Source organism: Salvelinus namaycush, chromosome 9 (genome assembly GCF_016432855.1).
Source record: "Salvelinus namaycush isolate Seneca chromosome 9, SaNama_1.0, whole genome shotgun sequence".
NCBI lineage: Eukaryota > Metazoa > Chordata > Actinopteri > Salmoniformes > Salmonidae > Salvelinus > Salvelinus namaycush.
The window spans coordinates 30,235,781-30,259,500 of record NC_052315.1 but is presented as its reverse complement, the minus strand read 5'-3'; the positions used below and the strand labels follow the sequence as shown (position 1 = coordinate 30,259,500).

General features: G+C 44.6%; 1 protein-coding gene across 1 annotated transcript in view; it reads right to left on the bottom strand.

Annotated features, from left to right (window-relative positions):
- The window catches only part of LOC120053939 (talin-2-like), a 78,184-nt gene that overhangs the window by 47,305 nt on the left and 7,159 nt on the right, over window positions 1-23,720 (bottom strand). The window contains exons 5-19 of the mRNA XM_039001258.1: window positions 23,354-23,496; window positions 12,255-12,382; window positions 11,925-11,988; window positions 11,658-11,762; window positions 10,213-10,368; window positions 9,253-9,354; window positions 9,078-9,154; window positions 7,734-7,920; window positions 5,863-5,976; window positions 5,309-5,417; window positions 4,442-4,650; window positions 4,061-4,159; window positions 3,572-3,739; window positions 2,038-2,332; window positions 572-738 (exon numbers count right to left, since the gene is read on the bottom strand). Coding sequence (XP_038857186.1) covers window positions 572-738; window positions 2,038-2,332; window positions 3,572-3,739; window positions 4,061-4,159; window positions 4,442-4,650; window positions 5,309-5,417; window positions 5,863-5,976; window positions 7,734-7,920; window positions 9,078-9,154; window positions 9,253-9,354; window positions 10,213-10,368; window positions 11,658-11,762; window positions 11,925-11,988; window positions 12,255-12,382; window positions 23,354-23,496 — 2,123 coding nt within the window. The remainder of the gene's footprint in view (window positions 1-571; window positions 739-2,037; window positions 2,333-3,571; window positions 3,740-4,060; window positions 4,160-4,441; window positions 4,651-5,308; window positions 5,418-5,862; window positions 5,977-7,733; window positions 7,921-9,077; window positions 9,155-9,252; window positions 9,355-10,212; window positions 10,369-11,657; window positions 11,763-11,924; window positions 11,989-12,254; window positions 12,383-23,353; window positions 23,497-23,720) is intronic.

Below are 23,720 nucleotides of genomic sequence, written 5' to 3'. Positions count from 1 at the left end.
TACGATTGTATTTAGTGGTGTTTAGTTGCTTGCAAGCAAAAACACCACTAAATACAATCGTAGTTCTGCAGTGGCAAAGGGAATATCAAAACCTCTCTCATAGTCTCAGTGGCACTCTAAACATTTACCCAACACTGTGACTGTATATTAAATGCAGAGGCATTAGGCTCTGTCTGTTTTCTGACAGTTTCCAAGGAAACCGTCAGTGCAAGATTCCCATTTCTTCTTTGCAACGGCAGTGGATTCGTGATGAATGTGTCACACGTTTCACTTGCCTGGCGTTTTCACATTGATAATATCCTGCTCATTTATACTTGTCTACAGCGCCATGGGCTTATTAAGAACCATTGGTGCTGCCCTTTCATTATTTCAGCTCTAAAGAGACGCAATGGCTCAGACTACAGCAGGAATATCTCATTTCCATCCAATGATATCAGTAGAGTTCTAGTTTTAGTTGCAGACATGACACTAATGATAATACACTAATATGACATATCGTAAACTAAATGGCATATTATAATCCTAGGAAGGATTAGTGTAAGTACAGTGTAGTGGTCGTCCGTCTTAGTACCTTAGCAGCTTCTACCATCCTGGCCGTGGCATCAGCCAGGAGTTTAGCTGCTGCTAGCAGCTTCTTTGAGTTGTCCACGTCAACCTCAGCCTCAGCGTCTGACCTCATGGCATTGACAAGGTCCGACGTGGCCTGAGCCAGCACCCTGGCCTGACGCACCATCTCCCCTACACACGGTCACAGAGAAAGAGAGTGATCAGAGAGAAAAGAGAGAGACATAAATACCTCCCCACTGTGCTATCACCACAGAAACATGGCCTAGATTATTCTCTGAAAGCTGATCCCTCATTGGGCCTCACACAATACACTACACGGCTTCCTTTTCACCTTCTGGTATCGTACTCACAGTATCACAGCAGTTTCCCTTTGGCATTCTCCACTCTGGTTATAAAAAAATATATGTCTTTATTCCTTCACAAAAATGCACAGAAAAGGACTAGAAAGCTGCTATAGTGCTGTTTAGAAGCTACCATATTTCCCCAGTCAGTCTATAAAAAACTTGCCTACAGCTAGAAATAACTAGAGAAGACTATAAAACACATGACATCTAGGCTACTTTACATCCCAGTATTTACAGACAAAATGGTCAGTGAAATGGGACTGTTAAGGATACTTGGCTGAATTTCTGCAATTTCTTTTTACAATAATTTATGAAAGTCAGAGTGTTAAAGGGATACTTCGGGACTTTGGCAATGAGGCCCTTTATCTACTTACCCAGCAGATACCATAGACTTCCAGTCATTGCGCTAACGCTAGGTAGCACTGGCTTACGAAACTACCTCTAACTTCCGTCATAATGGACACAGAAACATACAAATGATATCCACAAGTTCATCTGACTGGTGAAGTAGATAAAGGGCCTCATGGCCAAAATCTCGAAGTATCCCTTTAGCCCTCCAAAAATGTTCAGGTCATATGTTTTCTTTTAAGTTTCAAAGCCCCATTGAACAGTGATTGAGACCAGATTTGAAGCTCTGTAGTGGTTTTCAATTACATGTTTTCTACAACCCCTTGAGGATTGGCTGGGGTTAGGAATTCTTCAGACTCATCGGCGAACCATAACAAATACTTCAGGCTTTGAAAATGTTTCAACAGCAGGGTTTTGAAGGTCAGTTAATATAAACCATAACCTGACAACATCTTTGGTCCCACTCTATCAAAATACATGGGAACAACCTCAGTGAAAGTCTTGAGAAAAATAGACAAGAAACACAGGCTAGATACTGGTACCTACTTCAGTGATAATTCTTACTTACTAAGTCCTTGGATAATAGCTAGCTAAAGTTTTTAAACTCAAACTGCTTGATGCCAGAACTGACCAGGAATGTGAAAATACTTGCAAGATTAATCAAGAGTGAAAGGTTCTCTCACCATAACCACCAAAATAGTTATCAACCACTTCCCTTCCCTCCGCACTACACCAGTGTCTCCACTTATCACCCCTCCCCGCCCCTCCTAGAGCTCACCTGCGTCTCCCATGGAGGTGAAGATGCTCTCAGTGACGGTCATGATGGTGTCTGTGGCCTGGTCGTAACGTCCGATGGGCTCACCACAGCTGGCATAGTGGCGTACGTGCTGCAGCAGGTCACTGAGTGCCTGGCTCACTGTGTTGGCCGCGGCACCCACCTGCTTCAGCAGCTCACCTTCGTCTGTGGCCGCCAGACAGGCCTTGACACAGCTCTCCACCGAGCGGTCCACCAGCTTCCCTGCCTCAACCAGCTGCTCCTGGCACACCGGGGAACTGATGGTGGGGCTCACCACCTGGACGAACAAAGTCCAGGGTCAATCTCTAGTGGCCACTCTCAAAATACAACACATTCAGAGATGCTAGGCCTAGGGCAGTGGTCAACAACCTTTGAGTCAAGATCACTTTCTGAGTCAAAATGCAAGCCAAGATATATCACTCAGATAATTAAAAAAATAAAAAGCCTATGCAACAGTAACCTATTAAAAACAGTTCTGTAGCAATGAGGTTTGTGCAGTAGGCTATAGGCCCAATACATTATCACTACATATTGGCTATGGTTGAATTGCCCTGCCATTGCATTGCTGTTCTTCATAGACCATTTAAAAATTATATTTCAAAACTTATATGATCACACCAATAAAAGATCAGTTGTTGTATTACTTGTGAGGCACAGCTGAGTGAGCATACATTTAAATAATTTGCTTTTTATTTTTTTATTTAACTGGGCTTGTTCCTGCAATGCATCTGATGGTGACTCTCAGCAGAGGGAGAGAGCAGCAGAGGGTCCGCCTCTCAACATCACTCTGCTCTCCCTCCCTCCGCTGAAACTGATATTACTCAATATAAAAAAAGACCCAAGCTGCTAAGAACAACGTAAGCCTAACGATACACTTTCCTACTCATTCATTGCAGCGCTGGTTGTAGCACAACTTAAACAGTAACTCATAGGAACAGCAGCTTTTCTCTCTAGCCATGGTTGAAAAAGTTTAGAAATGTCACTGTCAACTTTGCTGTGAGCTTGAGGAAGCTGCAGACTGTAATCTGACATATCAGATTAGCCGGTGGTAGACCAATAGGTGCACTTGATTTGCTCTCCGGGCCCACGAGGAAGGCAGAATTAATTAACTTCAGACACATGAAATGGTTCAAAATGGGAACACTTCGCCTACCCGGTAGCTGAATTTGGTGCACCTACCACCAACAGCGCGAGACGAAATAGGAATGCAAGGCTTTATCGTTGGGTTTCTTAAATAAATGTTTGGTGAGCAATTAGGAATGCTTTGGAGGTCGATCGCGATCAACCGGTTGTTGACCACTGGCCTCGGGACACATGTAGGTGTGTACAAGACTGATAATGCTATTCTTGACATAACTAATTTAGAATAGGGTATAGTCTGTGCTGGAAATCAAGAGATAGAACAAAAAGCCATTTCAGTTCAGTAAGCCAGCTCTTCTCCTATCACCAGTCCTTGTCCTGAGCTGTCCTCCATGGCTACAGGAGACAGGGGTGTGGGCGTCAGTTGGAGCAGTACCTTGGTGCAGGCCACCAACTGTGAAGTGGACAGGGCACACCGAGTAGCAGCTGCAATCACTTGGTTCTGCAGCACCGTGTCCTCTGCCACCTGGGCCACGTTCTTGGCCTTGAGAACCATCATGGCAGCTGCGTTGGCCACTGCTTTGGCCAGGCTCATCAGAATGTCCTGAAACACATTCATCACCGTCACTCACTGAGCCACAGCAGAGCTAAGAAAACGTGACTGGACGGACTGAATAAGGACATTTCCATTATGTGGTCTTAGATCTGGTAGCTATATAGCAGTATAGTCAGTATGCAGAAACAGTAGAAATACAGGCATTCTCTAGTGAGGGATTTACTGTCCACTAAATTACAATAGCTAAAGAAAAGAAAGCCTGATACCGTTATATAAGTGTGTGTGCAGCTTTAAACAGGAACTGGGAACATGCGTGTTTTCCTGTTTGGCAGCGGAACTATAGAAACAGTGAGTAAAGTGCAGTCCAACCTGGAACCTCTCGTCAGTCTCGCCCTCCCCCATGTGACGCAGCAGGTCCCCGCTGGCCTGGCCTATACTTCCTGCTGCAGTCAGCACCGTCTGTCTGGGCTGCATGGGAGAGGATGACATCACCACATTCACAACACTGACCCCACCGCGGCACCACAGACCAATCACAGCACTTGGCTGCTCTCAGACACAGTTCACATCCCAAATCAAAACAGCTCCCAGTGATTATATCTACAGGACACATAATTATTGTGTCCTTCAACTGTTTTAGAAAACATACTATAGAAACAGACTAGTGGATTTGTTAAAAAGGCAGTACACATCAATATATGAGAATAGAACAGATGTGATGGGTAGAACAGTGCTGTGTTGTGTCTGTACCTCTCCAGCCGCTGGCTCAACAGACCTGAGCAGGTCAGAGACGGCCCCTGTCAGGGTCCTGGCAGCTCCCATCAGGTTCTGCCCGCTGCCCACCTGGTCCTCCACCAGCGCTGCCAGCAGCTTCACCCCCCTAGACATCTCTGTCAGGTTGGAGGAGATGGTGGTGATGGCACAGCCCACCGCTGTGTAGTCTGTGTCTGTGGGGTCACCTAGGGAAGAGAGAAAGTCCTTGTTAACCATTTCCAGTGCCTTCTGCTCTACCTCTGACACAGTCTCTTCTTTCTCAGCCCAAACCACAATCAGCAACCTGGGTGGTGTTATAATACACACATCCGTGTCACTATCATAATGAAAACACATTGGATATGGTACAGCGAAGATAAGTACAGAGAAAGAGAGAAGTGCTAGTTAATTGTGGAGAGGTAAAAGGTTCTACTGGATGATAACAGGGAGCCTCAGTGCCATCCAACAGATGTCTGGGAAAGATGAAAACTTATCGAACGGCTGGCAGGGAGCAGTGTGGAGCAGCATGGCACAGCTCCAGCCAGGAGGCAGGGAGAGGCTGCCAGCCAGTTCAGATTCAAGACAACACGCTAACTATTTATTCCATCAATGGAAAAATGTATTATGGCAAATGGTAAATGCTCCATTATGTAAAGGGAACTCAGAGCCCCTCCACTCTGGGCGCTCCACATTGGCTAGGAAAATGTGTGTATTGATTCTATCCCTATGGGTTTTTGCCCTTGAAGATGAGCGCCTATTCTTTTTTTCTCTCAAGCTAGGACTAGAGGCCTTTTGTAAGAAAAGGATTCCAGTGCAAAAATAACAGAAAACTCAAAATGTCAGTAGGTAACCTCTTGCACTCACCTGCTGTAAGATTGACCACAGATGCCGTTCCGGCGGTTATGGCATCTACTTGAGAGTGGATTTCATGTTTGGACTCATCCACTTTGTTCTGAACCCAAACTCTGGACGCCTTTCAGGAGAGGGAGAAGGATGGGTATTGGCTTTCATCACAGTGGGAGATTTTCAACCCAGATAAACTTTACTATCAGTGATTAAAGGACTAGGGCTTCTTCACAAATCCTACAGCTTTTGAAGCACCAGTCTCGAGCTTTAAAGTACATCTTCCATATTTACAATCAATTTCCACCACCTAATTACACGTGGAACATGGGAGTTCAAATGGACTTTAAAAAAACTCTGAGTATCTCTACACTTAGCAAATCAACACAGAGGGAAAATGCCAAAATTGCATCTTTAAAAAAAATACATTCAATGGGATTAATAATTTAATATATTTTCCAAAAACATGCATGGACCAAAACATTCTGAGTGTTGGAAAAGTTTTGAATGGTGAGATTTAGTGGCTGTTGTGTATAAAGGGGGATTAGTCTAGTAAATGCGAGGTGGGAACTCACCATGTCCTGGCCCAGTGGAGGCAGGTTATCTACCTCTCCCAGATCAGCCTGGGCCTGCTGCACCGCCTGCATACTGGTGTTAATGGTCCCCATCAGGGCCTGCTGGGCCAAGCTCTGACAATACATACAGTTGAAGTCGGAAGTTTACATACACCTTAGCCAAATACATTTAAACTCAGTTTTTCACAATTCCTGACATTTAATCCTAGTAAAAATTCTGCCTTGGGTCAGTTAGGATCACCACTTTATTTTAAGAATGTGAAATGAGAGAATGATTTATTTCAGCTTTTATTTCTTTCATCACAGTCCCAGTGGGTCAGAAGTTTACATACACTCAATTAGTATTTGGTAGCATTCACTTTAAATGGTTTAACTTGGGTCAAACGTTTCAGGTAGCCTTTCACAAGCTTCCCACAATAAGTTGGGTGAATTTTGGCCCATTCCTCCTGACAGAGCTGATGTAACTTAGTCAGGTTTGTAGGCCTCCTTACACGCACACGCTTTTTCAGTTCTGCCCACACATTTTATATAGGATTGAGGTCAGGGCTTTGTGATGGCCACTCCAATTCCTTGACTTTGTTGTCCTTAAGCCATTTTGCCACAACTTTGGAAGTATGCTTGGGGTCATTGTCCATTTGGAAGACCCATTTGCGACCAAGCTTTAACTTCTTGACTGATGTCTTGATGTTGCTTCAAATATATCCACATCATTTTCCTTCCTCATGATGCCATCTATTTTGTGAGGTGCACCAGTCCCTCCTGCAGCAAAGCAACTCAACAACATGATGCTGCCACCCCCGTGCTTCATGGTTGGGATGGTGTTCTTCGGCTTGCAAGCCTCCCCCTTTTTCCTCTAAACATAACAATGGTCATTATGGCCAAACAGTTATATTTTTGTTTCATCGGACCAGAGGACATTTCTCCAAAAAGTATGATCTTTGTCCCCATGTGCAGTTGCAAACCGTAGTCTGGCTTTTCTATGGCGGTTTTGGAGCAGAGGCTTCTTCCTTGCTGAGTGGCCTTTCAGGTTATGTCGATATAGGACTCGTTTTACTGTGGATATAGATACTTTTGTACCCGTTTCCTCCAGCACCTTCACAAGGTCCTTTGCTGTTGTTCTGGGATTGATTTGCACTATTCGCACCAACGTACGATCATCTCTAGTAGACAGAACGCGCCTCCTTCCTGAGCGGTATGACGGCTGCGTGGTCCCATGGTGTTAATACTTGCGTACTATTGTTTGGACAGATGAAAGTGGTACCTTCAGGCATTTGGAAATTGCTCCCAAGGATGAACCAGACTTGTGGAGGTCTACAATTTATTTTCTGAGGTCTTGCCTGATTTCTTTTGATTTTCCCATTATGTCAAGCAAAGAGGCACTGAGTTTGAAGGTAGACCTTGAAATACATTCACAGGTACACCTCCAATTGACTCAAATTATGTCAATTAGCCTATCGGAAGCTTCTAAAGCCATGACATAATTTTCTGGAATTTGCCCATCTGTTTAAAGGCACAGTCAACTTAGTGTATGTACACTTCTGACCATCTGGAATTGTGATACAGTGAATTATAAGTGAATTGTCTGTAAACAATTGTTGAAAAAACTACTTGTGTCATGCACAAAGTAGATGTCCTAACCTACTTGCCAAAACTATAGTTTGTTAACAAGACATTTGTGGAGTGGTTGAAAAACAAGTTTTAATGACTCTAATCTAAGCGCATGTAAACTTCCGACTTCAACTGTACACACAGAATGTACAGATTTTTATACACAAACACAAAGATCGTAGTTAATGAAGTGTAAGCAAGGTTCTCTGCACATCACTGCTCCTACTGTGTGTCATTGGCATGGGTGCCAGGGGCATGCTCACCAGTGGGGGCATGTGTCCTCTGTGCATCTGCCCTGTGGTGATCTGCTGCTGGGCAGAGGGCATGGTGCCCATGTTGAAGGTGTTGTCAGGGCCGCCGATGGAACCAGAGCGGATGATACCTGGCAGTGCTACCGAACCATGCTCCACACGACCCACCCTGTTGAACTGCTGCTGTAAGATGGTGGACCTGGATGAGAGAGGGAGAGAGGGAGAGATAGAGAGAGAGAGAGAGAGAGAGACAAACAGAGACACAGACAGAGAGAGAGAGGGATGGAAAGAGCGATGGAAAGAGAGAGAAATTCGAACCTTTACAGGACAACCTCTGACAAGGTGTAAGTCGATGCTCAGTATTACCAAAACCATTATAGTGAGATAGCGACGATAGGCACTGAAAGACATGAAAAGCGCTGTTTTCCTGCCCTTGTAAACAGATGCCACACTCACTATTGGTTAATTACTGCTTATTTTGAGAGGCAGCAATTATGTTCTGTGCTGAGAACAAAAACATGAGTCCATTGGCACCTAAACAGCAGGGAGTGATATGATGCCCAGTGTCTATCACAGCAGGATCCGCTATGAGACAAACAAGTTTCCAATAACAACCGGTGTCTGGATTCGGCGTAACAGGACAAGAGTCCATCTGTATTATGGAGTCTTTAGGGGTCTGGCTGCAGGCCAGGAGGAAAACTAGGCAACTGGGATCCAAAAAAATAAATGAGAAATACGTATTTTTTTTGCAGAATGGGGGTCCTGGAGTCTTTTTCTTATGGAGGTTAGGAATAATGAAAAGCTAACATTTCTTATTTAACTAGGCAAGTCAGTTAAGAACAAATTCATATTTTACAATGACGGCGTACCCTGGCCAAACCCTAACCCGGATGACACTGGGCCAATTGTGCGCCGCCCTAAGGGACTCCCAATCACGGCCAGTTGTGATACAGCCCGGGATCGAACCAGGGTCTGTAGTGACACCTCTAGCACTGAGATGCAGTGCCTTAGACCGTTGCGCCACTTGGGAGTACCAGGAGAGTTACTACATTCCTGAAGGAGAGGGACAGAGGGAATTCTAGGATAGTGTTTCAGAGAACACGTTAATCTCACATATACTATACAGTATGTTATAGGTAAATTCAGTTTAACTCCTTTTGTGTTCTTTTTCTCAGGGGTGTAATGCAGGGCAGGCAGAAATGTGATTATATGCCACCATTAAACTAAGGTTTACATTCACATGAGGAATGAGGAACTAGCCTGTAGTCTCTGAATATGGCTGGTCAGCATTCTCAACGTAAATAGGACTGCACCCTATTAAGACCATTTAGTATGTGCATTATGAACCTTTCTTACTTCTTTGGAGAGACTGACTCCTCCAGCATGGTGGACTCCTCATCTCCCTCCAAGCCAAAACGATCCTTACTCTGCTTCTGTGGAAGGGAATATCAAAAGGTGTCATAATAAAGAAAATAAAGTACTTGGGAAGTGTCATTTCTGGTTTGGTCATTTCTGGTTTGTCTTGACTTACCTTTTTGAGGATGATGTCGATGTATCCTGCAATTAGCTGAGAGATCTGTTCCCCCTCTGTGGTCTGAACAGAGTAGTAACTCTCCTGGTACTCCCCAAAGTCCTGCAGGGTACAAGCAGATAGTCAGGAGAGATACTGAAGTTACAGCACAGGTCCACCTGGTGATACCTCTAGAAAATGTAGAAGTGTGTGTATGTCGTATGGGGAGTACAGCAGCTTTCTCAGAGGTCAAGGTTGAACCAGGGCCTTCTACTTTCACATGCCACAGCTCTTTGCCATGCTGTGCTCTAAGTTCAAAGTTTATTTCCATCCACACAAGCACAGAAAGATGTGGGAGTACTGAGAAAGAAGCTTTGAATGGACTAGAGGTATGTCAGCAATACCTTTACCATTCCTTCTCCTAATGAACAGACAAACTTTGACTCCCTTCCACTACGATTTTGCAGTCCTCAAAGAGCTGATTAAATATGAGAAATACACATTGTCAATATCAATATCACACACTTCAAAGGCTGCCTATGTGAGACAGGAAAGTAATATATCATTCAAATCAATGTTGGCAAATGCACCTTTGAGTATGTTGCACTTCTTATTAATCTTTAAATGCGTTATTCAGTCGAGTGAAGTCTGGCTTAATAAAGCGAGACGAAACAAAAAACAGCAATGTTGACAACAAACAAAATACTAAATTGAAAAAGCACTCAAATGAATAAAACATCCAAGTGCTTCACATTCTTCCAGTAAAATCACTTGTGTATATACACAGTCTAATATATACAAGAACTGCTTATTGACAAGAAAACACAATAACACTGTGGATTAGAGGTAGTAACAACAACACATACTATTTAGCAGTTATTTCTGTTGCTATATGGAGATGGGAGGGACAGAAGAGAGGTCAAGAGAGTGGAATGTGTTCCTGTGAATGTGGGATTGGAGTAGACGGAGGGCAGGTCATACCAGGGTGAAGCTCTTGGGAGAAGCAGCCCATCTCTTCACCGTGGTTAGGGGCCACTCCTGAACCACGTCTTTAGTCTTCTCTTCTACCCGCATCACCGACTCTTTGGTTATCCCCAGTAACCGAGGGACCAGCTTATTCTTGCTTTTCATCTTTTCCTAACAGACAAGACATAAGACAATATTTTCATAGGTGTTAAACACCTACACAGATGATTCACTGGGGGCATCTCTTTATTCAGAGAAATTAAAACCACAGCAGAGCAGCACTGCATGCCACAGATAGCACACATGCTCTGTTCTGTTTGTCTGTCCTGAGTCAGGAGCCCCAGTGGAGGGTTGATGGGGAGTGACCTTGCAGAGTTCAGGCTTGTTTAACCGGGGCTCCCTCCTGTTTTGCTGAACAGGCCATCCCCAGTCCCTCCTTCCCCAGGTCTCTATTGCTAGGGGAGCCTCAGCCTGGCTGTCAGTCTCCACCAGCAGCAGCACACTGACTCTGCCTGGCTCTAGTGCCCTCCTCCTCTCTGCCCACACACAATCCATTATGCCTCACTTCAGAGCATAAGCCGACTGTTGGCTCCACTCCAGCAATGCTGAACACTACGCACAATTAACGGTTAGGGGGACGGGGGAGTTGAAAAATACCTTTTCACGTCTCCAGGCAAATATTTTTATTGTCAGGTTCTAAAAGTATAGCTCCTTGACAGGAACAAGGGAACAGCTTTAGAGCAACTTGTACAGACACATTGTTTTTCATCCAAGGTCAGATAACATTATGTTGATTATCATGGTAGCTATGTTTAGAGAACTATTCCAATTGTTCATTGTCTTTGCTTACTCAAGAAGTTGTTCACAGTGTATTCAACGCAGGAAGTCAGATTTTGGAATCTGAATTGGTTTGACATGTTAGAGATAGTATCTTAAATCTGTAACCTTTTATTTCAGACATAGCAGGTGGGTGAGGTTGTGAAACATCTTCTGGTCTGGGACTGGAACTGTCAGATAGGTTTTATTGGCTGTAGTCCAACCATCACAGACAGGCTGAATTCCTTCCATATCATATTTCGGAACCTTACAGTTATGAAAAGCTTGTTCTGGAAGCACTGAGCTGGTTTAAGAGTGACACATAACAAATGAAAGGTTGCAATAAACTTCCAAATTGTGCATTACCTACAGTATATCTATGTGTATATCTACATCTATCTATTTGGCTGTGGTTGCAGTGTGAGAGAGTGCTGCTAAAATGAATTATTTATCATGTCCTTAAAACCCCCAACTCCCTCTCCTCTCCTCATCTCTCTCTCTCACCCACTCTCTTTCGCTCGCTCTCGCTCGCATACACACAGCTCTCAAGGCTAATCTTTACCTTGCAGTCAGCTGTATTTACATTGTAAATCCTTCAGTTTACTTTCTGTTGGAGAACACAATCCTCTCCTCTTATATCTTACCTTCACCAGGAAGAAGGAGACCCCATATGTCGGAAGGGACCTTGCTAGTTTCGCATACTTCACTTTAGACTCAATCTCCGTCATTTCTCCACAGGTTTTGTGATCCTGCGGGTCAGAGGGAAATAGGTGCAGCAATATGAACTTTTTAGAGACTTAACATTTTAAAATGTTCTGAATATTATTTATTTTAATTCACAGCTTTTAAATTTCCCTTTGATAACATATAAATCCATACGCTTACAACATACTGAACAATACTGAACATACCACAAATATTTTCTTCTCCGACCCTCTCTGCTTGATGTACTCTTTGGGTAGAAACTCCTTCAGGCTATGGAGATAAATCACATTTTACAAATTTACACTCATGAGGCATTTCCCTTTCCAAAACATGCTTTCACACTTGAGGTCATTCTTACCTCAGCACTTACATATTTCAAGTGTTAACATTATTGTATGTACTCAAATGGATATCCCAAAGTGAAGGATTTCATCTAAACTAGGATGGGAGGATTGAGACAGAGTGTCTAAAAGAATAGTAGTGTTGGAAAGTACAGTATAGTGTTGTTGTTAATGATATCTGATAAGAGGACTTACTCTAGGAATCCAGGCTTGTGTTTGTGTTCGACATGGGGTCCAAACTGGATCTGAGCCTGAATTCCAGCAAACTCACAGGCTTTATCAAACGAAACAGGGTGGGAGCCGTTCAGTATGTCATCTCTGGCCTAGAGGAGAGAAGGAAAAGAAAGAGAGTGAACTTTACACTGAGTTCAAGCTAGAGAGTAATGCAGCTTTATCTGTTTTGAAAGTTGCTTCAGAGTGCCTGCTAGGTGAAAAAATGTAAACCATCAGCAGAGATACAACATAAACACTTTACTTAGATGAATGGACTCAGAGGAGCCAAACAAGATTCGTTTGTAGCAATCCAAGACATTTGCTAACATATGAAATGTAACAGCCTCAACCATTCATCATTACAGTCAGTGGTGACATATTAACAGAAACAAAGACGTCAATAAACATGCACATTTCTCAGAATATTGCATCAACATTGCAGAGGGATCCACAATGTGTCATTAATAAACTGCTTTGAAAATTAAAGAGCAACTTTCACTGAGTGGTTTTTAATTATTACAATATGAACAAATTATATACAAAACATTAAAACAGGACATACCGCAGGCCTAAATAAAGTCCAAATTAATACTTATTGCCAGGCCTCAATAATGCTTGATAGCAACCATGTAGCAACCTGTCCCCTGTCTGGCCACAACAGGAATGACTGTTTCGATACACTTCCATCAAGGCTTCAGTTGGAATATACAGTACTATTTTGCACCAATAATCTAAGATATCTGTTATATTTAAATGTCTTGTCCATCAAAGCATTAGCATGGGGCCTGTGTTTCCTCATGGGGCCTGTCAGTTATGTCTTTCTGTGTGTGTGTGTGTGTGTGTGTGTGTGTGTGTGTGTGTGTGTGTGTGTGTGTGTGTGTGTCGCTCTCACTCACTCGCTCTCAATTCAATTTAAGGGCTTTATTGGCATGGGAAACATATGTTAACATTGCCAAAGCAAGTGACGTAGATAATAAACAAAAGTGAAATAAACAATAAAAATGAACAGTAAACATCACACTCACAAAAGTTCCAAAAGAATAAAGACATTTCAAATGTCATATTATGTCTATATACTGTGTTGTAACGATGTGCAAATAGTTAAAGTACAAAAGGGAAAATAAATAAACATAAATTTGGGTTGTATTTGTTCTTCACTGGTTGCCCTTTTCTTGTGCCAACAGGTCACAAATCTTGCTGCTGTGATGGAACACAGATATTTCACCCAGTAGATATGGGAGTTTATCAAAATTGGGTTTGTTTTCTAATTCTTTGTGGATCTGTGTAATCTGTGGGAAATATGTCTCTCTAATATGGTCATACATTTGGCAGGAGGTTAGGAAGTGCAGATCAGTTTCCACCTAATTTTTCTCAATCGCAAGGCTATGCTCACAGTCTGTACACAGTAAAAGCTTTCCTTATGTTTGGGTCAGTCACAGTGGTCAGGTATTCTGCCACTGTGTACTAGAGCCAAATAGCATTCTAGTTCTCAGTTTTTTTGTTAATCCTTTCCAATGTGTCAAGTAATTATCTTTTTATTTTCTTATGATTTGGTTGGGTCTAATTATGTTGCTGTCCTGGGGCTCTGTGGGGACTGTTTGTGTTTGTGAACAGAGCCTCAGGACCATCTTGCGTAGGGTACTCTTCTCTGTAGGTGATGGCTTTGTTATGGAAGGTTTGGGAATCGGTTCCTTTTAGGTGGTTGTAGAATTTAACGTCTCTTTCATGGAGTTTGATAATTAGCGTGTATCGGCTTCTCTCTCCCTGGCTCTTGCTCTCTCTCTCCCTGGCTCCGGCTCCCTCTCTCCCTGGCTCTGGCTCCCTCTCTCTCTCGGTGGCTCCCTCTCTCCCTCGGTGGCTCTCTCTCTCAGTGGCTCTTGCTGGCTCTCTCTCAGTGGCTCTTGCTGGCTCTCTCTCAGTGGCTCTTGCTGGCTCTCTCAGTGGCTCTTGCTGGCTCTCTCAGTGGCTCTTGCTGGCTCTCTCTCTCAGTGGCTCTCTCTCTCAGTGGCTCTTGCTGGCTCTCTCTCTCAGTGGCTCTTGCTGGCTCTCTCTCTCAGTGGCTCTCCGTGGCCCTCTCTCTCTCTCTCTCTCCGTGGCCCTCTCTCTCTCTCTCTCTCTCTCTCCGTGGCCCTCTCTCTCTCTCTCTCTCTCTCTCTCCGTGGCCCTCTCTCTCTCTCTCTCTCTCTCTGTGGCCCTCTCTCTCTCTCTCTCTCTCTCCGTGGCCCTCTCTCTCTCTCTCTCTCTCTCTGTGGCCCTCTCTCTCTCTCTCTCTCTCTCCGTGGCCCTCTCTCTCTCTCTCTCTCTCTCCGTGGCCCTCTCTCTCTCTCTCTCTCTCTCCGTGGCCCTCTCTCTCTCTCTCTCTCTCTCCGTGGCCCTCTCTCTCTCTCTCTCCGTGGCCCTCTCTCTCTCTCTCTCTGTGGCCCTCTCTCTCTCTCCGTGGCCCTCTCTCTCTCTCCGTGGCCCTCTCTCTCTCTCCGTGGCCCTCTCTCTCTCTCCGTGGCCCTCTCTCTCTCTCCGTGGCCCTCTCTCTCTCTCCGTGGCCCTCTCTCTCTCTCCGTGGCCCTCTCTCTCTCTCCGTGGCCCTCTCTCTCTCTCCGTGGCCCTCTCTCTCTCTCCGTGGCCCTCTCTCTCTCTCCGTGGCCCTCTCTCTCTCTCCGTGGCCCTCTCTCTCTCTCCGTGGCTCTCTCTCTCTCTCTCTGTGGCTCTCTCTCTCTCTCTCTGTGGCTCTCTCTCTCTCTCTCCGTGGCTCTCTCTCTCTCTCTCTCTCTCCGTGGCCCTCTCTCTCTCTCTCTCTCTCTCCGTGGCCCTCTCTCTCTCTCTCTCTCTCTCCGTGGCCCTCTCTCTCTCTCTCTCTCTCTCCGTGGCCCTCTCTCTCTCTCTCTCCGTGGCCCTCTCTCTCTCTCTCTCTGTGGCCCTCTCTCTCTCTCCGTGGCCCTCTCTCTCTCTCCGTGGCCCTCTCTCTCTCTCCGTGGCCCTCTCTCTCTCTCCGTGGCCCTCTCTCTCTCTCCGTGGCCCTCTCTCTCTCTCCGTGGCCCTCTCTCTCTCTCCGTGGCCCTCTCTCTCTCTCCGTGGCCCTCTCTCTCTCTCCGTGGCCCTCTCGCTCTCTCTCTGTGGCTCTCTCTCTCTCTCTCTGTGGCTCTCTCTCTCTCTCTCTGTGGCTCTCTCTCTCTCTCTCCGTGGCTCTCTCTCTCTCTCTCCGTGGCTCTCTCTCTCTCTCTCCGTGGCTCTCTCTCTCTCTCTCCGTGGCTCTCTCTCTCTCTCTCCGTGGCTCTCTCTCTCTCTCTCCGTGGCTCTCTCTCTCTCTCTCCGTGTCTCTCTCTCTCTCTCTCCGTGTCTCTCTCTCTCTCTCTCCGTGGCTCTCTCTCTCTCCGTGGCTCTCTCTCTCTCCGTGGCTCTCTCTCTCTCCGTGGCTCTCTCTCTCTCCGTGGCTCTCTCTCTCTCCGTGGCTCTCTCTCTCTCCGTGGCTCTCTCTCTCTCCGTGGCTCTCTCTCTCGCGATCCATATGGGTGGAGCTATCTGTCCTCTAGCATTGAGCCAATGGCCACCATACCCCATACAAATGATGATTACATTTTGTTGCATAATAGTTTTTTTAATAGTATTTTTTGGCAATGTGTCATACATTTTTATTGACACAGAGCATACATCATGCGCTGTGAATACAAATGTAAAACAAGCAGGGGTTTAGCGCCCCTTGAGAGCAGCCAAGGAAGTGAGAGAAGGGAAGAAGTCCATTTGAGCAGCAGCAAGGGATTCATTATTTTTTACTGAATGACACTGACAAAAAAGAAAACGAACATGTACCTGTGTGAAAGAGAGCCTATGATAGAATATCAGAGGTACACAAGGTCTTATCTGATGACATGAGTCTGAATTTGCTAAGCATAATATTATTAACAATCTTGCGGACCAGTTTCATGGGCTTAGTGGCCTCAAAGTGCATGTACTCTACAGTTCTTGACACAAACCGTGCGCCAGGCATCTACTACCATACCCCGTTCAAAGGCACTATTTTGTCTTGCCCATTCACCCTCTGAACGGCACACTTATACAATCCATGTCTCAATTGTCTCAAGGCTTAAAAATCCTTCTTTAACCCGTCTCCTGAACGTTTTACATCCTCCTAACCAACTATGCTCTTTTGTTAGTTTTTTTGCATTGTTTGTAACTTATTTTGTACATAATGTTGCTGCTACCGTCTCTTAAGACCCCAAAAAACTTCTGGCCATCAGAACAGCGATTACTCACCACGAACTGTAAGAAGTTTTTTCCTTTAACGAGTCCGACGAGAAGGATATACTGCTTTCCCGGGAACAGGTCCAAATCCCCGTAATTTGCGTGAAGAAAAGACGAAAGAAAAGGGTTGGGTTGCCTTCTGAGAATCCGTAGGCACCGAGTTAACTCCCACTGCCTTCTGTTCTACTGGCTAATATGCAATCATTGGAAGATAAAATTGATGACCTACAATTACGATTATCCAACCAATGGGACATTAAAAACGAATACCTTATGTTTCACTGAGTCGTGGCTGAACGACAACATGGATAACAGAGCTGGCGGGATTTTCCATTCACCGGCAGAACAGAGAAGAAGCTATGTCTGGTAAGACGAGGGGTGGGGGGTGTCTATTTGTCATTAACAGCTGTTGCGCGATGTCTAATATTAAAGAAGTCTCGAGGTATTGCTCACCTGAGGTAGAGAACCTTATGATAAGCTGTAGACCACACTACCTACCGAGAAAGTTCTCATCTATATTATTCGTAGCAGTCTATTTACCACCACAGACCGATGCTGGCACTAAGACCGCACTCAACCAACTCTATAAGGCCATAAGAAAACAAGAAAATGCTCATCCAGAAGTGGCGCTCCTAGTGGCTGGGGACTTTAATGCAGACAAACTTAAAACTTGTTTTACCAAATTTTTTACCGGCATGTCACATGTGCAACCAGAGGAAAAAAAGCTCTAGACCACCTTTACTCCACACACAGAGATGCATACAAAGCTCCCCTCCGCCCTTCATTTGGCAAATCTGACCATAATTATATCCTCCTGATTCCTGCTTACAAGCAAAAACTAAAGCAGGAAGTACCTGTGACTCGCTCAATACGGAAGTGGTCAGGTGACCTGGATGCTACTACAGGACTGTTTTGCTAGCACAGACTGGAATATGTTCCGGGACCACCTCAGTCATCGGCTTCATCAATAAGTGCATCGACGACGTCGTCCCCAGTGACTGTACGTACACATCCCAAACAGAAGCCATGGAATACAGGCAACATCCGCATCGAGCTAAAGGCTAGAGCTGCCGCTTTCAAGGAGCGGGACACTAATCCGAACACTTGTAAGAAATCCCGCTATGCCCTCAGACAAACCATCAAACAAGCAAAGTGTCAATACAGGATTAAGATTGAATCCTACTACACCGGCTCTGATGCTCGTCGGATGTGGCAGGGCTTAAACTATTACGGACTACAAAGGGAGACCCAGACGCGAGCTGCCCAGTGACGCGAGCCTACCAGAAGAGCTAAATGCCTTTTAGGCTCGCTTCGAGGCAAGCAACACTGAGCACCAGCTGTTCTGGATGACTGTGTGATAACGCTCTCGGTAGCCGATGTGAGCAAGACCTTTTAACAGGTCAACATTCACAAAGCAGCGGGGCCAGACGGATTACCAGGACATGTACTCAAAGCATGCGCGGACCAACTGGCAAGTGTCTTCACTGACATTTTCAACCTCTCCCTGACCGAGTCTGTAATACCAACATGTTTCAAGCAAACCACCATAGTTCCTGTGCCCAAGAACACTAAGGTAACCTGCCTAAATGACTACCGACCCGTAACACTCACGTCTGTAGCCATGAAGTGCTTTGATAGGCTGGTCATGGCTCACATCAACAGCATCCTCCCGGATACCCTAGACCCACTCCAATTTGCATACCGCCACAACAGATCCACAGATGATGCAATCTCAATCGCACTCCACACTACCCTTTCCCACCTGGACAAAAGGAATACCTACTGTATGTGAGAATGCTGTTCATTGACTACAGCTCAGCGTTCAACATCATAGTGCCCACGAAGCTCATCACTAAGCTAAGGACCCTGGGACTAAACACCTCTGCAACTGGATCCTGGACTTCCTGACGGCCCACCCCCAGTTGCTAAGGGCTGGCAACAACACATCTGCCACGCTGATCCTCAACACTGGGGCCTCTCAGGGGTGTGTACTTAGTCCCCTCCTGTACTCCCTGTTCACCCACGACTGCGTGGCCAAACACGACTCCAACACCATCATTAAGTTTACTGATGACACAACAGTGTTATGCCTGATCACCGACAACGATGAGACTGCCTATAGGGAGGAGGTCAGAGAACTAGCAGTGTGGTGTCAGGACAACAACTTCTCCCTCAATGTGAGCAAGACAAAGGAGCTGATCGTGGACTACAGGAAAAGGCGTGCCGAACAGGCCCCCATTAATATCGACGGGGCTGTAGTGGAGCGGGTGAGAGTTTCAAGTTCCTTAGTATCCACATCACCAACGAACTATCTTGGCCCAAACACACCAAGACAGTTGTGAAGAGGGCACAACAAAACCACCAGACTTTACATTGACACCCCACTTCCCCATTTGTTTTGTACAATGCTGCTACTCGCTGTTTATTAGTCACTTCACCCCTACCTACATGTACAAATTACCTCAACTAACCTCTACCCCCGCACACTGACTCGGTACCGGTACACCCTGTATATAGCCTCATTATTGTTATGTTATTCTGTTACTTTTTATTATTTTTCACTTTAGTTTATTTGGTAAATATTTTCTTAACTCTTTCTTGAACTGCACTGTTGGTTAAGGACTTGTCTAGACTTGTTGTACTCGGTGCATGTGACAAATAAAGTTCCATGTGATTTGATTTAACATCAATAAGGGATCATAGTTTTCACCTGGATTCATCTGGATTCATCTATGTCATGGAAGGAGCTGGTGTCTTTAATGTTTTGTACTCTCAGTGTGTATCTGAATGTAGGCATGCATTTGAGATATACAATATACCACACCCCTATTTCATGAACTAAACTTTGACCTACCAGCACCATCACCCACTGTCAAAGGACACCATCACCCACTTACCCTGTGCCTATGCTCAACTTACCCCATAACCGGTGTAAGTTGTGCCAAGAGACCAGCTATGTTTTCGAAACTATTATGTTTACATGAATTCAGATTTTTTTCCAGGGATACACAACATTCTGAAATATATGTAGATACCTTTGTTTGATAGAATACTATATTTCCCTTGACGTAGTGATGCTGAATGCAAAACATAGCTCAACATACCCCACTCTCTGTTAGCACTAATGTCAATCAGTCTACTACTGTACCCTAAAGAGTTCCTCCATTAACCTGGGGGGAATATTACAGCAATGAACAAACACTGACAATGAGATAATTGCCTAATTCATACCACCGTAAATCGCCTTACTAACCAGCTAATAACAATAGGAAAAACAAGAACCTCCATGCCACAGCAAAACGCATGGATATTCTGTTTAGAACGTATGTAGACTGGATTGGTTACACATATACTGCATTTAGATGAGACCACATACAATAACAATCAAGAAACTGAAGCTCTGATGAAAAGGGGGACAAAACTAGGCTTGGATGGTATAACGTACTAACCATATATACCTCGTACTTTGAAGTACCGACGGTAGGATTTTCATTATCTCATCTCACAAAAAATGTTTACGTTTGTTTACAAAAAGTACATGGAACAAACGTGACGTGCCGATCCACTGTTGATCAGCACAAAAGGTGATCAAGATACACTTGAAAGTCACTACTAATGTCTGCCAGCTAAATATATATATATATATATAAAGTTAACTATCTTAGATGTGCCAAATACATTTTCTCTAGCTCAGGGCTCTACGCATTTGGTTTGCTAACTTGCAAGCTATAATGTTAGGTGGCTAGCTTAGAATATTAAGCTTCTTGGTTACAGCAGAGACACTCAATCCACCTCTGGATCAAATGTGAGTATTGCCAAGTGCTGAAATCCATACATTTGAATAAAACGTTAATCAAATAGAACCACCGACTGTTTTCTCATTACTGTTGCTCTAAGTTGTGCCAATTGAATCTCAAGGAAACAGTCAGTGGTTGTATTTGATTAACGTTTTACTAAAAAGTATGGATTTGAGCAAAGAAAGGCACGCAACAACAGATGACAAATATAGGTCCATGGTAAGGATTTAAGAAATTATTTTATTTTATTAATAAAGGGTTAGGGTTAGTACCTCAACAAGGAGTTGAGGTACTTGGCAAGTGAGTATAGCCTTCTGAGATAGTAGTTTGTTGGCATTCATTAGCATTTAGCTAGCGTCCACAATGGGAATTCGTTAGTACTTTGTTAGCATTTTTTAGCATAACAAACATTTCAATAATACATTGGAAAGAAATGGTGTCACTCGTGTGCAGGAACAGTATGAAGATATGGAAATGTGGATACCGCCCAACTCAACACAAAGGTTGTTTCCATGGCGCTGTATTTCCTGTAGTAGTGGAGTAGATAGATGTGTGAAAGGAGTGGATTGTCTGGTGTCTGGTTATGAATGCTGGGGCTGTAACTGCTGGAGACCCCCGCTGGTTGGAGGGGTGCGGATGAGATCATGGAAGCTGCACATCATTAATAAACATTGGTGCTCATCACTAAGAGGCTCTCCATAAAGAATGCCAGGGATGATACTATAATCTACACTCACTAAATGAACCTACTAAGTCAGTCTCCTATGGTAATGGCTGCATGGTGAATGAGGACTATTCCATCGTAGCAGAATAGAGACATTGACAAGAAGCATGTGTAGTATGGTCATGTTCCGGAGACGCATCTGAGAGCACTGCAGAGGGAGAAGTCTTGGAAGGGAGGAGTGAGAGAGTGGATGTGGGGCCTGGGGTGTGTTCCAGCCAGAGAATGCTCCCTCTCTTCTTGCTCTGTCAGGCCTTTTTAATATTGTGACAAATTAGAGTCACTGGAGTCTGAGGCAATGCCATGTGAGGGGGGGGGGGGACTCTGTTCAGCATGTGTGTATGTATGTGTGTCTGCGTGCTTCTGTGTGTGTGACTGAGTGAAAACAAGAAAGGGAGGGGGAAGGCAGCAAGAGGAGCAAAGGGACAAATAGCTGGAGGAAAAAAATGTGTTTTTGTGAGAAAGAAGACAGGCCTGTGTTTGTGAGAAAAGGGAATGCATGATGGAACACTGCAATGTATGCCAGAGTAAGCGGGTGTGGATGTGTCAGGATTTTTATGGGATTGAGAGGGCGTGAGGAAAAAAAACAGAGAGAGGGAAGGAGTCAGGGCAAGAGAGAGAGAGATAAAAGAGTGAAGGGGAGGATAGGGAGAATGGATAGTGTTAACTATAGATGTATTTATGGACTGAAGCTAGGATGCAGCATGTAAGACAAGGAGGGAGTTAACAATGGATGTACAGTACAGTATTTATGTAGGTGTCTAAGTGAGTGTGTGCGCGCATGTGTATTTATGGCGGTATATATGTGTTTACCGTATATATACACCGCCATAAAAAAGACAGACTATGGTTTGGAACTGCACATGGGGACAAAGATCATACTTTTTGGAGAAATGTCCTCTGATCTGATGAAACAAAAATAGAACTGTTTGGCCATAATGACCATTGTTATGTTTGGAGGAAAAAGGGGGAGGCTTGCAAGCCGAAGAACACCATCCTAACCGTGAAGCACGGGGGTGGCAGCATCATGTTGTGGGGTGCATTGCTGCAGGAGGGACTGGTGCACTTCACAAAATAGATGGCATTATGAGGCAGGAAAATTATGTGGATATATTGAAGCAACATCTCAAGACATCAACCAGGAAGTTAAAGCTTGGTCGCAAATGGGTCTTCCAAATGGACAATGACCCCAAGCATACTTCCAAAGTTGTGGCAAAATGGCTTAAGGACAGCAAAGTCAAGGTATTGGAATGGCCATCACAAAGCCCTGACCTCAATCATATAGAACATTTGTGGGCAGAACTGAAAAAGTGTGTACGAGCAAGGAGGCCTACAAACCTGACTCAGTAAGACCAGCTCTGTCAGGAGGAAATGGGCCAAAATTCACCCAACTTATTGTGGGAAGCTTGTGAAAGGCTACCCGAAACGTTTGACCCAAGTTAAACAATTTAAAGGCAATGCTACCAAATACTAATTGAGTGTATGTAAACTTCTGACTCACTGGGAATGTGATGAAAGAAATAAAAACTAAAATAAATCATTCTCTTTACTATTATTCTGACATTTCATATTCTTAAAATAAAGGGGTGATCCTAACCAACCTAAGACAGGGAATATTTACTAGGATTAAATGTCAGGAATGGTGAAAAACTGAGTTTAAATGTATTTGGCCAAGGTGTATGTAAACTGCTTACTTCAACTGTATATGTGTACAGTACTGTGCATAGCATGCTCCTCTGTGAGTCCAGGTGTCAGCGGGGAGCTCTCCTCTCAACCTCAAGGCAAGGGGAAGCTAATGTGGATGCAGTGAGGTGTGCAGTGAGCAAAGCATGCCTGGTGTAGTGCAGGCTCAACTCCCTGTGTCAGCAGCCCTCTCTCCTACTCCAACTCCATCCACACTGTAGTGTACAACAACACTGTAGTGTACAATCAGCCTTGCAAGGTTGACCCAATCCCCACAGCACAGCAGCACAGCAACATAAGATAGTCTGTCTGTGATCCACATACACATACCCCTGTAAGCCAGGCCCAGCTCATCCTCGGAGAACTGCAGTACCAGCAAAGCTGCATAAGCCAGCGAGCTTGTGATGCAACAGTACAAGCAAGGCTGTAGGACAGCACACTGCTTAGGAGCTACAGCCCCATAGCCTTGGGCAGCAGATTCAGCTGTGTTTTTGCTGATGTCTGTTTTATTGACCGTAGGGCTACAGGAAGAGTCAGGGGAGGGCAGAGTAGAGCGGAATTGAGGAGGCTAGTTTACTACAGCTGTATTACTGTATGCCGGGCAGCAATGAGCATAGAGAGAAAGAAAGAGAGAGAGGCCTGACCTGTACATAGAGAAGGTTGAGCTGGACAGGGTCTCGTGAGTCCACATTCTGGTCGGAGTAGAAGAACTTGCGTCTGAGCAGCAGCATCTCACTCTCCTCCACCCCCTGCTCTCTGAACGTCCGGCTGTGGTCCAGCCAGTTCACTGACAAGAGAAAAAAAACACACTCACGTATAGTACCAGTGAAATGTTTGGACACACCTACTCATTCAAGGGTTTTTCTTTATTGCTACTATTTTCTACATTGTAGAATAATGGTGAAGACATCAAAACTATGAAATAACACATATGGAATCATGTGGTAACCAAAAAAGTGTTGAACAAATCTAAATATATTTTAGATTTGAGATTCTTCAAAGTAGCCACCC